This window comes from Oncorhynchus tshawytscha, unplaced genomic scaffold, assembly GCF_018296145.1.
Source record: "Oncorhynchus tshawytscha isolate Ot180627B unplaced genomic scaffold, Otsh_v2.0 Un_scaffold_1528_pilon_pilon, whole genome shotgun sequence".
Taxonomy (NCBI): Eukaryota; Metazoa; Chordata; class Actinopteri; order Salmoniformes; family Salmonidae; genus Oncorhynchus; species Oncorhynchus tshawytscha.
Genome location: NW_024609832.1, coordinates 1365897 through 1380773, shown reverse-complemented (window position 1 = coordinate 1380773; position 14877 = coordinate 1365897). Strand labels below are relative to the sequence as shown.

Genomic DNA, 14877 nt, shown 5'->3' with positions numbered 1-14877 from the left:
TAGAGAGTCGGGCACCACAAAATAATATTTATAGAGCTGTTATCTTCCGAATAAACTCTTAAAGACCTAGTAATATTTTACATCAATAGCAGTCAATATTAATCGTCATCTTAATTCAGTCTCATCTGAAAGTTGTAAATTCTTGGTTATCTGCACAAACCCTGGCTAACAAGTTGAACCAGCAATACAAAATTGGGTTGAATTATTTATTTACTAAATACCTAACTAATCACACAGAATTACACATACACATAATTAAATCATAACTTGATTACAAATGACGTCATAAAGGAAAACGTCCCTAGCGGGCGGAACAGAAATGACAGCTGGTTACACAAAAGAAAAGGGGCTGGGTTTGAGTGAAAGAGCGGGAAGACTGAGGAACAAAGGGCGAAGCTGTGCTATCGTAAATACAGTATCTTATGCATTCTAAATTACCAGCCATTTGGAAAAGGAAAATGCAATAAACATTTACTTTGAGCTGTGCTTCGGTAGGTTGGTGGTAGATGGAAGGCCGTGTTGCCCAACCGAGTCCTTTGTCCTTTGAAGAATGACTCTGCTGGTAAATTAGATACGTTATATTTTCTCGTTGTGTGGTAGATGGGATACTCTGTCTGTTCCTTCCTAACCTGCATTTGCAGCTGCGGTTGCTAACTCAACGGCTAGGAGGTATCACTTCTGTAGTGAATAAGAGTTCAAAGTTCATACCATTTGCAACCAAAGCTCACGCTGATGTTGGCTTCGTTCTGTAGTTATTATCTGAACCATTCTGACATCAGACCGTCGTCCTCACATCCTCGGAACAGGAGGTTGTATTGTCGTCAAGGCTTTATATAGGAAGGGAGAGGAGGGCGTGTTTGAAAAGTTTTATAGCCCATGTCCCTTCACAGGGGCGGGCCACTGATTGAGCAGAGCCCTATCTTATGAAAACCCAAATCTCACATTTTAGAAGCTATAAACACATTTCATCCCATCACGAATAATTTCAAATTCAAACATTTAAATTGAACAACAATTCCATGTGAATCCGATAACTCTGATGTGTAGACTTTCCACTGTAGAGTTTATGTAATCTTATCATTGATGAGAATGTCTCAGATGACAACCGAATTGACATAATATTAATTAAGTCCCCGCATATGTTCAATTGGTCGGATTACCAGAATATAGTTCATTTCCCCCCACCTTCTGATGTTCCCAGAATCTCTATGTTAACCAAAGGGGTTTGCAAATATAACATCAGTAGGGTAGAGAGAGGAAAAGGGGGGAAGAGGTATTTATGACTGTCATAAACCTACCTCCAGGCCAACATCATGACAGAGATCATAGGACGATCATCACAAGGAGATCATAGGACGATCATCACAAGGAGATCATTGGACGATCATCACAAGGAGATCATAGGACGATCATCACAAGGACAAAAAGTTAATTTCTTTGCCACTTGTTTTGCAGTAACGATGCATGTTTTGGAATATTTTTTATTCTGTACAAGCTTCCTTCTTTCCACTCTGTCATTTAAGTTAGTTTTGTGTAGTATCTAAAATGTTGATCCATCCTCAGTTTTCTCCTATAGGCCCTCTTCACAGGGACCAGGGAGATCCTTATAGGACTCATCCTGCATTCATCCACCCTTCCACTCCCAATCCCCCCTTACACATACTCTCGCACCCCACCCCCTCCTCACTCCCACTCCCCACGCTGCGCTCTGCCACCCCTGGAAGATGTCAGGGGAGCTCCAGTCTGATAGGGAACAGCCGCGCGGAACAATACATGTTTGAAAAAGATGATATATATATTTCAGCAGCCATATTCTCCATAGACCTGCATGCCAAATTGGCCTAGGCAGGGTGTAGTAGGGCTGGGCTACAGATACAGACAGGCAGTGCTAGAGCTATCCTGTCCTGTCCCGGGCTGGCGATGCAGGCAGCCATTGGAACAGCGTTTTCCACACCATGGCGCTCAGGTTGGAAGGAAAGCATCCAAGCTGATATAATTGGTCCTGGTGACACAGGAAGAGAAGGTTTGATGCGATGGTAAGAGGGTAAGACTCATTCATAGTCAGACCAGGGATGGGTGATTGAAAGAGAGAAGAAGAGGCCATTGTTAGAAAGGATGTTCGGTCAGGGTTAGGGAGTTGAGAGGTTGAAAGGCGTGGAGGTTTTAGTGAGACACACACACTGGTTGGTTAAGAGGTGTGCGTGCGTGCGTGTGTGTGTGTGTGTGTGTGTGTGTGTGTGTGTGTGTGTGTGTGTGTGTGTGTGTGTGTGTGTGCGTGTGTGTGTGTGTGTGTGTGTGTATAGGTTGCAGGCTCTTGGCTGGCTGGGGCATTGCTCTGAGCAAAATTTTCAGATGAAACTGAGCATATGAATTGTGTTGAATAAAACAGCGCTTTTTCAATTATTCATCCCTCTAAAATACGGACCACCTAATAGATATAGAGATGCAATGCTGTGAGGAAACTGTGGCTATAATTTAAAACTGTCATCAAACTCTTCAGATTCAAAATTATTTTAGTCCGATGTGCAATTAAGCTTATGTTCATTGTCTAAGATGGGTGCATGCTGTCAGATCACTTATTACAGGAAGAGAAAACACACACACACACACACACACACACACACACACACACACACACACACACACACACACACACACACACACACACACACACACACACACACACTATAATCACTGTATTCTCCCTCAACATAAAATAACAATTCTCACTGTATAATTGCCCCATTAAAAGATTGTACCTCTAAGATCTGTCACATTACTGAGCCTCCAGCCTTACTAAGGAGCTACCCCTGATCTCTCTTTAGCCAATTATCTAACCTTCACTTCTCTAAAGTCACTCTGGATCTAAAATGCCCATAGACACAGATCTAGGATCAGCTCATCATCCTTCAATCCTAACCTTTACTATTAAGGGTATAAAAATCATAGCTGACCTTAGATCAGTGTGTTGGAGGGGCTTCCTCCTACTCAGCTGAAGTAACAGAGTACAGACGTCTTGACCTTTACCATTGAGACGATATGACATGTTCTAGTGCCAGGAACAGAGAGGGTAGCTGGGGGAAGCAGACACCTCCGCCAAGGGGGGTGACGTGACAGTCTAGGGAGAGAGTTAGCTCTCAGCACTCTGATAGCCTCAAAAGACCTGAGTGTGTGTGACAGGACACAGGAGAGAATGGTGTGGCCGTGGTGTGTGTCTTGGAGAGAGGGAGAGAGAGAGAGGGGTGGGGGGATTGTGTCTTGGAGAGAGGGAGAGAGAGAGGGGGTGGGGGGAGTGTGTCTTGGAGAGAGGGAGAGAGAGAGAGGGGTGGGGGGAGTGTGTCTTGGAGAGAGGGAGAGAGAGAGGGGTGGGGGGAGTGTGTCTTGGAGAGAGGGAGAGAGAGAGAGGGGTGGGGGGAGTGTGTCTTGGAGAGAGGGAGAGAGAGAGAGGGGTGGGGGGAGTGTGTCTTGGAGAGAGGGAGAGAGAGAGGGGGGGGGGGGGAGTGTGTCTTGGAGAGAGGGAGAGAGAGAGAGGGGTGGGGGGAGTGTGTCTTGGAGAGAGGGAGAGAGAGAGAGGGGTGGGGGGAGTGTGTCTTGGAGAGAGGGAGAGAGAGAGAGGGGTGGGGGGAGTGTGTCTTGAAGAGAGGGAGAGAGAGAGAGGGGTGGGGGGAGTGTGTCTTGGAGAGAGAGAGAGAGGGGTGGGGGGAGTGTGTCTTGGAGAGAGGGAGGAGAGAGAGGGGTGGGGGAGTGTGTCTTGGAGAGAGGGAGAGAGAGAGAGGGGTGGGGGGAGTGTGTCTTGGAGAGAGGGAGAGAGAGAGAAGGGTGGGGGGAGTGTGTCTTGGAGAGAGGGAGAGAGAGAGGGGGGGGGGAGTGTGTCTTGGAGAGAGGGAGAGAGAGAGGGGGGTGGGGGGAGTGTGTCTTGGAGAGAGGAGAGAGAGAGAGGGGTGGGGGAGTGTGTTTTGGAGAGAGGGAGAGAGAGAGAGGGGGTGGGGGGGGAGTGTGTCTTGGAGAGAGGGAGAGAGAGAGGGGTGGGGGGAGTGTGTCTTGGAGAGAGGGAGAGAGAGAGAGGGGTGGGGGGGGGGTGCGTTTGTGCGTGTATTTATATAAGTGTTTGTGTGCAAGTGTGTCCGTAGGTGCGTGTGTCCATAGGTGCGTGTGTCCGTAGGTGCAAGTGTGTCCGTAGGTGCAAGTGTGTGTGTGTGATGGAGGGTGTTGAGTGGGCTAGGTGTTAGACTGAAGGTGTAGACAGTGTTTAGGATAAGTCAATATAATGTTCTTAGAGCCTAGAGAAATGAACTTCCTCCTCCTCTGGAGTCTGCAGAAACACCCTTACACAGACCTTCTTCAGAGTTAGAAAGTCTGAAAAACAGGGCTTCCACCTTATTATGGGAGACTTCTATTAGAATGCACAATATATAAATTAATGTTGTGGATAGTTCCACCCATATGTAACTGTCAAATTGCTGTGGTCGGAGGGGCTTTGCCTGTTCTAGTCATTTCTATGGTTCCACCACTATCAAAAATCTGAATGTAATGGAAGACTTTATGTTGCAAGAAAGAAATTCACCGGTCGGGCATTTGACAGATGCTTGACTGTAAATGTTTGCATGATGCGTCCCCACAGGGTGTGCTGTGGTGGGGCTGTTTTCTTAGTGGTGTGAAACAGACAAGCTAACATCAGGTCCAACCTGTCTCTGCTACTCTACCAGACTGGGGCATTAAACACACTATGGCTTAATGCATTATCTGGCCCATAGAGCTTGGTGTTGTGTGGGAGAAGTGAGAGAGACGAGGCAGGGTGGGATATATTGTTTGTGTGTCTAGACTGCTTCTCTGGTTTAAGTTGAGAGAGAGGGAGAGTAGGAGGCAGTGGAAGAGAGAGGGTGAGAAGAGAGGAGGAGAGGACAGAGAGGAGGAGATGACAGAGAGGAAGGAGAGAGGTGACCAAGGAGGAGAGAGTGGGGAAGAATTTAGCAGTAGAGGTAAGAGAATGGTATGGAAGGAAAGTCAGAGGACGGTAAAGAGGGAGAAAGGACAAAGAGAGGATGGAGAACAGATACACATCTCCACTGGACAGACAGAGACATGGAACACATGCAGTATTGAACTTAACCCACAGTGAGAAAACCTACAAGTTGCCACTCATCAGTACAGTGCTCTGCAAGACAGGCTAGTGCTCTCCAGCACTTGAGGCCCCATGTCACCGCAGCAGCTGAGGGTGTAAACAGGTACTCCAGTCCCGTTAAGCCTACTCTCCCTCTCCCCTCACATCTCTTCATATCTTTTCCCTCATATCTCCTCTCACCTCAGAGCTAAACGGCATGGATGATATAAGCACACTGAACTTTGGGGGTGGTTCGTTTTGAACCTTTTGATATAGGCCTATTATTGAGCGTCTTGGTTTGGGGTAGAGTTCTCATTCAGGTTTGGGAGTTTATCATCTCACAAATTGCGATTGAATAAAGTGGAATGGTAGCCTATACACTAAAAAATGAGGGTTACTCAAAGCTTCTTTAGGAAGGGTGATGGTTCTATGTGGAACCATAATGACTCAAATAACCCTTTTGAGCTTTTCAATGGTTATTTACAGATCACAAAAGGGTTCTTTGCTCTTTTAGTGAAACTTTTAATAAAGGGTAGGCAGCTCATTAGAATATTTTGTAGCGTGGTTTTCTCATAGCTCTTTTTGTACCACCATGAGTGAGTATATCCAATGTGTTGTGTTACAGCACCTTCAGAAAGTAGTCACGCCCCTTTACCTTTTCCACACCTTGTTGTGTTATCAGCACCTTCAGAAAGTAGTCACGCCCCTTTACCTTTTCCACACCTTGTTGTGTTATCAGCACCATCAGAAAGTAGTCACGCCCCTTTACCTTTTCCACACCTTGTTGTGTTATCAGCACCTTCAGAAAGTAGTCACGCCCCTTTACCTTTTCCACACCTTGTTGTGTTATCAGCACCTTCAGAAAGTAGTCACGCCCCTTTACCTTTTCCACACCTTGTTGTGTTACAGCACCTTCAGAAAGTAGTCACGCCCCTTTACCTTTTCCACACCTTGTTGTGTTATCAGCACCTTCAGAAAGTAGTCACGCCCCTTTACCTTTTCCACACCTTGTTGTGTTACAGCCTGCATTTCAAATGGATTCATTTCAGATGTTGTGTCACTGGCCCAGACACAATACCCCATAATGTCTAAAGTGGAATTAAGTTTTTCTAAAATGGTTTGATATTAATAAAAAATGAAAGAATACAATTCGCTTTAAGGTCCCTCAGTCGAACAGTGAATTTCAAACTCAGATTCACTCACAAATACTAGGGACATTTTCCAAAGCCTCGCAAAGAAGGGCACCTATTCATAGATGGGTAAAAAAAAACAGACATTGAAAATTGCCTTGAGCATGGTGAATTTATTAATTGCAACTTTAGATCAATGCACACAGTCACTACAAAGCTACAGGCGTTCTTCCACACTCAGCTTGCCGGAGAGGAAGGAAACAACTCAGGGATTTCACCATGAAGCCAATGGTGACTATAAAACAGTTAGAGTTTAATGGCTGCGACAGGAGAAAACTGAGGATGGATCAACAACATTGTAGTTCTGCCACATAACTAACCTAAATGACAGAGTGATAAAAAGGAAGCCTGTACATAATATGTCCTGAATACAAAGCGTTATGTTTGGGGCAAACACAACACAACACATTACTGACTACCACTCTTCATATTTTCAAGCATGGTGGTGCTGCATCATGTTATGGGTATGCTTGTCATCGGCAAGGACTAGGGAGTTTTTTTTAGGATAAAAAGAAACGGAATAGAGCTAAGCACAGGCAAAATCCTAGAGGAAAACTTGGTTCAGTCTGCTTTCCAACAGTCACTGGGAGACAAATTCACCTTTCAGCAGGACAATAACCTTAAACACAAGGCCAAATATACAATGGAGTTGCTTACCAAGATGACATTAAATGTTTCTGAGTGGCCTAGTTACAGTTTTGAATCAAATCAGCTTGAAAATCTATGGCAAGACTAGAAAATGGCTGTCTAGCAATGCTTAACAACCAACTTGATAGAGCTTGAAGAATTGAAAAGAATAATGTGCAAATGTGCAAATATTGTACAATCCAGGTGTGCAAAGCTCTTAGAGACTTACGGAGAAAGACTCACAGCTGTAATCGCTGCCAAAGGTGCTTCTACAAAGTTTTGACTCAAGGGTGTGAGTACTTACGTAAATACGATGTTTCTGCATTTCATTTTTTATACATTTGCAAAAATCTCCCCAAAAATGTTTTCACTTTGTCATTATGGGGTATTGTGTTTATATGGGCGAGAAAACAAATATTGAATCCATTTTGAATTCAGGCTGTAACACAACAAAACGTGGGTTAAGTGAATACTTTCTGAAAGCACTGTATGCCATTACATATTATATATGACTGTGGCCAGTGACGTGTCTTGTGAAAGAACCTTTCAGATTGAGAAGGGTTCTTTATAGAACCATTCTCCATAAAGGTTATATAAAGAACCATAAAAAAGGTTCTGTACATCCACATAAAGGGTTGTAACCATAGTGGAACCCTTTTTTGCTGCTATTTAGATCATTTTTGAATGGTTATTTTTTATAGAATCTTGGGGTTCTTTATAGCACCATATAGGTTCCAGGTAGAACCTTATGAGCATGGTTCTTTATTGAACCTCCAAAAAAGGGTTTTAAATTACATTAAAAGGGTTTATGCTATGGTTACAAGCCAAATAACCTCAATCTGGTACTATTTAGACACATAATTTTTTTGTGTGTGTCAAGCATTATTTCAGAGATTGTTCATTGTACCGCTTTATAATCCTTAGCTAGCTCTATGTAAATAAGACTACAGGATTGTTCGATATACTATGTCTACAGTCATTGCGCTGAAGAAAGAAAGTAAACTTTACAGGAAAAGCCAGATGTCATTATTTATCATCTTAAATCTAATTTATTTATGAAGCAGAAAAAGAATGGAATTCTCGGTTGAATTCGTCTTGAATTATTTAGACTGAAATGGTTAATTCCATACAAGGCCTCGGAAGATCTCGGCTCTGTTCTGTTTAATACTTTATCATCTTTCCTAAACCCGAATACTGAGGAGGAAAGAAGAGAGGGAAAAGTAGTTTATTCATCCTGGACCCTACCGCTTAATTGTTCTTTAACTCTTATTTAGAAAGTGTTTATGGAACATTTTATAAAGCCTCAAATTCGTGAAGTTATGTTGAATAATTTATTGTTCTTGACAACTGAAGCTTTTTGGGATATTGTAGGATTTGAGTTGAAGAGAGGGTGAGAACTATTCCAGTAGGCCTATAATGTTATATATTTACTAAATTGTCTTTGATGCAACGACATTAAGCATCTTATAAAGACATAGTGATATGATGGGTGTGGTGATTCAAAGACCAAAATAAGTCCATGATGTAGGCCTTTACTGAATATATATATATATTTTTTTTTAAAGATGTTTACCAGATCGAATTGTACCTAATTTGTATCAATAGTATCCATCCATTCGATCCCTCTCATGCCACTTATTATTCTAGCCTTAATATTTGGAAAAGTCTCCCTCAACCCTCGGGTTGAACGGCATCATGTCATGGATCGTCTTACAATGTCAGACCTAGGCTACTCCTAACCCGTCAGCTGGCAAATCAGAAGAGATATTGCATGAAGTCAGTGGAGATAAAGCTATTAGATTAAGAAGTGTGTTAGGCAGCTCAACTCCTCGCTAATGGAGTATATTCTATAATGGAGTGACCCGTTTAGAGAGCGGTGGATGCGCAGCTCATGGTCCCAGGTTGATGCAGTCAAAAGCCGGCTAATGAAAAGAGACGCATCACTGATTGCTGCTATATCTGGGCCCGCGGTGGAAGTGGCATCGATTTAACAATTTAGCAGCCCTGTCCTCTGTGTGTTGGAATTAGTCACGGCTCAAGGATGCCCAGCTTGCCCTCTTTTACAAACATACACACACACACACAAACTGAGGGAAAAATAGCCTACTACAGTATATCTCGATCTCCAATGTGCATTCATTGAGGAACTAACTATATGTGCAAAATATTCCGTCTTGGAGGAAATTTTAAGTTCAATAAAAAATGTAAAATAAACCTATTTATATTTCATTTGTGGGCTATGATATATTTTCATGATTTAGCGACACAGTTTCAGCACCATGGAGAGCGAACGCCACGAGCAAACAGACGCATAAAGAGAGAACATCATTCTGCAAAAAACGATTGTTTATTTCAGTGACTCAACAACTGCAATCGGACTTTAGTGCAAGAACATGTATACACGTGTGAAATAGTCATATCAGATGTGATCATAAGCAAAACATATATGATGCTTTATTTCGTTTAAGAGAAAAAAATGGTGCTCTCATGCATCTGGTTATTATAAAAGGTCTGTAAACGGTGTAGGCCAGTAGGCTACTCACCCTAAGGTATTCCCACGGTGCTGTAGGAATGACAAAGTTCCAATAAACGACTAATGTGATACTCCAACATCATAAAACTACATATTTTCAGTGTTTTTGTGATCAAACCTTCCAGCACTTTCTAATCTGTTGAGGGGTTCATTTTACCTGAAGAATGAGTAGGCTACTACATTGCTTTTCTCTGTCCAAAGGGATTGAATCCCTCTTTTCCACTTATTTACATCTGTGTTTTAAACTGAAAGTAGTAAGAATTTGAAGTGTATGCAGAACTTATTTACTGACACTGATGTAGCCTACATGGATGTATTGACACTTTTCTAAAACAAAAAAAGGCATGGAAGCATGTGCCATCACAGGGAGTTCATATACCTTTCTACAGCAGTCTCTGTAAGTCTCTGTAAGTCTCTGTAAAGAAGTCTATACATTCTGCAAAGACGAGGTAACATGTTCAACAGAACGTTGTCCCAGAGTTCTGCCTTCCATCACCTGTCTATTTAACCCAATCCATGCCCTGTCCATGGCTGGCTTGGACAACACAGGGTTAAAGGAACTCTGTCTGAACAGTGGGTCGTGGAAGACCCCGTCCACCCAATCTCTGAGGGTAGTCACCGGCGAGTCCTGCTGCCCAGCCGCCCCCACCTTCAGATGGGGTACTTCAGTTGGATACCCACCTGGGGAGAGAGACTCGCTGGGGGTGGCTGTGTGCATGCATGCAGGGAATTCAGGTTGGATAGCAGCAGTTTGTGCGATGGACCAGATTTTAGGTTTGCTGCTCTCTGTACTTTGCAGGTCCTGTTGAGTGTAGAATGAGTTGGTTGTTCGGTTGTGCTCTGGTGTGTGTTTAGGACAGTCTGCTGACAGTGGCAACCGCTTGTTCCCGTGTCGGGATGTGTCTGGGGTATGTCTGAGTGGGCTGGTAGAAGGGTCTTTGGGGTGGTGGTGGTGGTCCGGTGGTGTGTGTACTGGGGTGTCCTTGGTGTGAAACTGGTGTTTAGGGTCACAGTCAGAACCATCCGACTCAAGCAGATCAAAGTCCTCCAGATCACTCTGTTGTAGGTCCACACACCTCGCTGTTACAGAATCTACAACCAAAAAATACATAGATGTTTTAACAATCATAAACTTGACAGCCTGATAGAAAGCAACTTCCATCTAAATTAATAGGCGCCATTTTAATTGCTTCTTCTAGTTAATGATATAAATCTATGGTACGCATGCACTCACCATCAACATCTATCTCGCTTTTGATTGGCTCTTCCTCTTGTGATCCCTCTGCACTGTCGCTGTCATCATCACAGCCCCTCTCGTCAGAGCTCTTATTGGCTCGTGGTGACCATGTGACTTTGTTCTCCTTCTTCAGCCTCCGCCGTGCATTGGCAAACCACGTGGACACCTGAATGAACAAACACATTAAGATAGTGTTGCATATTTGATCAATTCCCCATCTGGCCTTTGTGGCGTTGAGCAAGGCACTTAACCCCTAAAACTGCTTCAGGGGCACTGCAGTATGGCTGCCCTCTGCTCCAACCTCTCCAACCTGTGTTTCTAATTGTCTTTAGGATAAAGCAGAAGACATTTCTGTGGGATGTAATCTTTACCTGTGAGTATCCAGTGCTGACACTGTAACAGAAAACTGTAATTTATAGGGTAATTTGGGGTATTATCAGGAGTAAAATACTCTAGCATATTGTAAATGATGGTGCATTGTGGGAGAATGTTGTGGGTGGGGAAATACTTACTGTATTTCAAATGGTACTGTAATTCCATCCCACAGAATACAGTAGCGTACCATGTCTTTGGAGCTCCCAAAATGTTTGGACCACTAGCGGGTGCATGGCATTGTTGTTTCTGGCTCATTAACATATTTTGAGGTGTGCCTTGTAAGAGACTATATTTGTTGCACCCAGAGGCTGCAACACAGGTTCAAAAGTGATGAGGCAAAATTCATACATGTCTTTGCTGGGCCTGGAGTTTGTACTGATATCATGACCTGGTCAGGTATAACTCTGGGTCCTATTCGTAGGCTATGACAGGGTCCAATGTTAACTTGGCTCAAAATCTACTGGCCCAAACAGAATCTCTACTGGCCCGGACATGGTGTAATTTTAAATGCATTGGGGTCACACAGGGCCTAGGTTTGCATGCTTTCTCTCTATATGCAGCTATTAATGGCCTATATTTGATTAGTATGATACGTATTAAAAGCTGTTTGATATAATTTAGCAATGTAAGTCATTACGTTGTAATAATTGCATTCATTTTTGTTTCTAAAGTATGTTATTTTGAGAATATGTTTTTACATCTCAAAATAGGATGCGGTCCCTTTAAGACAATTGCGTTCCAAAAGAGATATCTAACTGGCTATAGTAGGCCAGGAAAGAGGAATGCTAAAGGGTATTTTGTAGCTTACTCTTTGCAGACTATCAGTAGTAGCCAGCATAATGCTAGTGTGTTCACTATTGAAGGTTTACTTTTGTAAATTACTTTCACTAAAATAAATAAGCTCAGCAAGTAGATTGATGGGCGCTTCTTTTTACTTGAGGACAACTCGTACGTGCTGTTCGATTTTAGCTATCAATGTCTGCAGTGCTCGAGAAGTTGTGACTTGCGCGAGCGTAGTGGTGCTTGATTGTACGGTCAATTATATTGCACAAATACAAATAGCATGACTTTTCTGAGTGTAGTCTTCAATGTTAGGCGGCGACAGAGCAGGTAAATGTTGAACTGGAATTCAAAAATGTGCTGAGAAGTTACTGGCCCTGTCGGTACTGCTGCTTTGAAAATGGCAACACCAGATTATTTTTGTCATACCCGTGGATACGGTCTGATATACCACGGCTTTTAGCCAATCAGCATTCAGGGCTCAAACCACCCTGTTTATAATATGAAATATATAATTTTACTTGCCACTGAGCTGCTTGTAAGTTACTGTCAATGTCACTGCAACCCCTTTACAGTGTAGTGCTCCTCAAAAAGTGAGGAGCACTGTGATTAACCAGTACATAGTGCTCTTCGATCAGACATGTACTGGAACACAACAATAAGTTCAGTAGAGCTCCAACTAACATATTCAGTCTCCAAACTGAGCCAGTTGTTACCTGTGTGAGTGTCATCTTGGTGATGATGGCCAGCATGATCTTTTCTCCCTTGGTGGGGTACGGGTTCTTCTGATGTTCCTGCAACCAGGCCTTCAGAGTGCTGGTGGTCTCCCTGGTAGCGTTCTTCCTCCGGGCAGCTGCACTGTCCACTGATGACCCATACCTGGGAGAAGGGAGGAGAGGGGAGGGGTGTCAGAATAGGAGTTTATTTGAAAGAGAAACTCTTCCAAATATTTTATTTTCAATCCTATGTTTATTGGATCTAAGATGTGCTGGAGTTTTCAAATGTTTGACTTTTTCCTCCTTGTACTTGGAACTCTAAGGGGTTTGACTTATTACATTGTGCAGGAGATATGCGTTCGTAAATGGAACTATTTTATGCCACAATTACGCATGCGTTATCACCATTTCTCACGGTTAGATACAGTTGAAATGTTTTCCAACAGAATTACAAGTTATTTAGAAACAGATAGCATGTTTAGTAGACATACCCATATCGGTCATATGGATACTGTCCAAATGCGTAATCGTACGGATAGTAAGCAGGGGTTTGAGAGGCCCCCACATGCGCAGCCGCTCCATCTTTGGACTCCAATGTTCCCTGCAAATATGAAATCAAAATATTTAATTATTCATTATTATTTCATTGTGATTGAGAAAACTTAAGAAAACCTTTCAAAACCTGACTGTCAAACATAGTTTTTTTTTAGGCTACGTGCCCACCACAGATATGGCAGCCCGATATGGGACAGTCCAGTACGTACGAATTGGGCAAATGTCTGTGCTTTTAATTTTCGCTGACATGATGAATTAAGTGAAACAAGAAGAAATATATATATATATATAAACGAAATTCATTATAGATAAGTACATACCCTGGCATATAAAGCTGTTGCGTCGCCTCCGCAGGTGCCATAGTACCCCTGGCTCTTTCCATAGCCAGCTCCATACACACCCAGACCTATAGCCGGGGTTGGTATCTCCTGGCCCGGGGAGCCGAGCAGCCTGCCCTCGTACACTGGACACCGGAGAGGCTGGGGAGAGGGGGGCATCACACCGGAGTCCAGGAGAGACCTTCCGCCAGGCTCGAGGCAGTTGGCTAGAGAGCTCGTGCTCATGAGGAACTTGCGCGAATACAAGAATAGATTCTTCAGGAAGAATATAACCAATATGCAATGCATGAGCACAAAACGAAAAAGGCTATCTATAAATTCGTTATTTTGTCAAGCAAACAAAAAGTTGGGCTACAGGATTTATGTGCAAAACCGAAGACAGTATAGTAACAGAAACAAACAATGTTTTCCTTCACCACACTGTGATGTTTGTTCTAGTGAGAGACGCCTTACCGGGTGTGTGGGTGAGTAGGGATATCCTAACTGCGGGTAAGCCATGATATCAAACATCAGTGAATGTCGGCAAACTTCAAAGGATCGAGCACGACGTCCAACTGTCACTCATCCGTGCATCAGGATTAAGTAGCTCCTAGACGTTGATCTAAGGTCGCTTTTGCAATTCCCCTCCGATTGTGGGATCTGGAGAGGTTATGCTTGTCTTAGATCTGTGAATAAAGGTAACTTTTACCTAATCAAACCAACACCGAAACGCACTGCTTTTCACCCCGGGTAAAGTGCCCGCACCCAATATTGGTTTGTAATGAACAGTCTGCTTCAGCTCCTCTTCAGCTCCTCTTCAGCTCCTCTTCAGCTCCTCTTCAGCTCTTCTTCAGCTCTTCTTCAGCTCCTCTTCAGCTCTTCTTCAGCTCTTCTTTCGATGTATTTGGGAAACATCAGCTAGGGAAATGTCCGTTCTCCCCAATTCCCAGTAATGCCCTTGGGATGTTTTTTTGGGGATGGCTTAGGTGTCCAAGTCGGTTGACAGTTGGTGACTCGCTGAATTAATGAATATGTTTACTGTCCAGTCAATCTGACGCGGTGAAACGCATCATTTGCAGTCCAAAGCGGTAGTGATGTTGTGATCTATCATCCACAAACCAACCATGCCACTCCTGATGCGCTCTCTGCTTTTAACGCGCCTGTCTCTCTGACGTCACATGGACTCCCGCAGGCACCCTACGGGTCCTCTCCTTCAGGAACTTATATTCAGTTTAGAACCTTCGATTTATCCCCTTTCATGGAGAAATACAAATGTTTTAAATGAAACAAAATAGGCCTATGCCCCAAAAATACAATGGCAGAAATCCTTGTGCACGGAGTTGTTCTTCCTCAATGAGGGAACAGAACAAAGCCGAAGGTAGGCCTACATTCATCCAAATAATCTTGCAGAATAAACTTAGAAAAGTCTGATTTAATTGAAATAGG

General features: G+C 43.3%; 1 protein-coding gene across 1 annotated transcript; it reads right to left on the bottom strand.

The window, feature by feature from the left end:
* Positions 1–9261: 9261 nt before the first annotated feature.
* LOC112229305 (iroquois-class homeodomain protein irx-4-like) lies at positions 9262–14669 on the bottom strand. The gene is made up of 6 exons (XM_042319508.1): positions 13906–14669; positions 13435–13683; positions 13051–13160; positions 12560–12722; positions 10686–10854; positions 9262–10543 (listed from the first exon to the last, which is right to left on the bottom strand). Exons 1-6 carry the CDS (start codon positions 13960–13962, stop codon positions 9879–9881), a joined length of 1413 nt encoding a protein of 470 aa, XP_042175442.1. The 5' UTR covers positions 13963–14669; the 3' UTR covers positions 9262–9878.
* Positions 14670–14877: the final 208 nt, after the last annotated feature.

What these genes read in the sequence shown, in the direction of transcription:
- LOC112229305 (XM_042319508.1), bottom strand. Translation starts at nt 13,962, where the DNA reads ATGTTTGATATCATGGCTTACCCGCAGTTAGGATATCCCTACTCACCC. An exon ending in CCTACTCACCCACACACCCG is followed by an intron (nt 13,684 to 13,905) that starts GTAAGGCGTCTC and finishes TATTCGCGCAAG; the next exon opens with TTCCTCATGAGCACGAGCTC. An exon ending in AAGCGAGATAGATGTTGATG is followed by an intron (nt 10,544 to 10,685) that starts GTGAGTGCATGC and finishes TTTTGGTTGTAG; the next exon opens with ATTCTGTAACAGCGAGGTGT.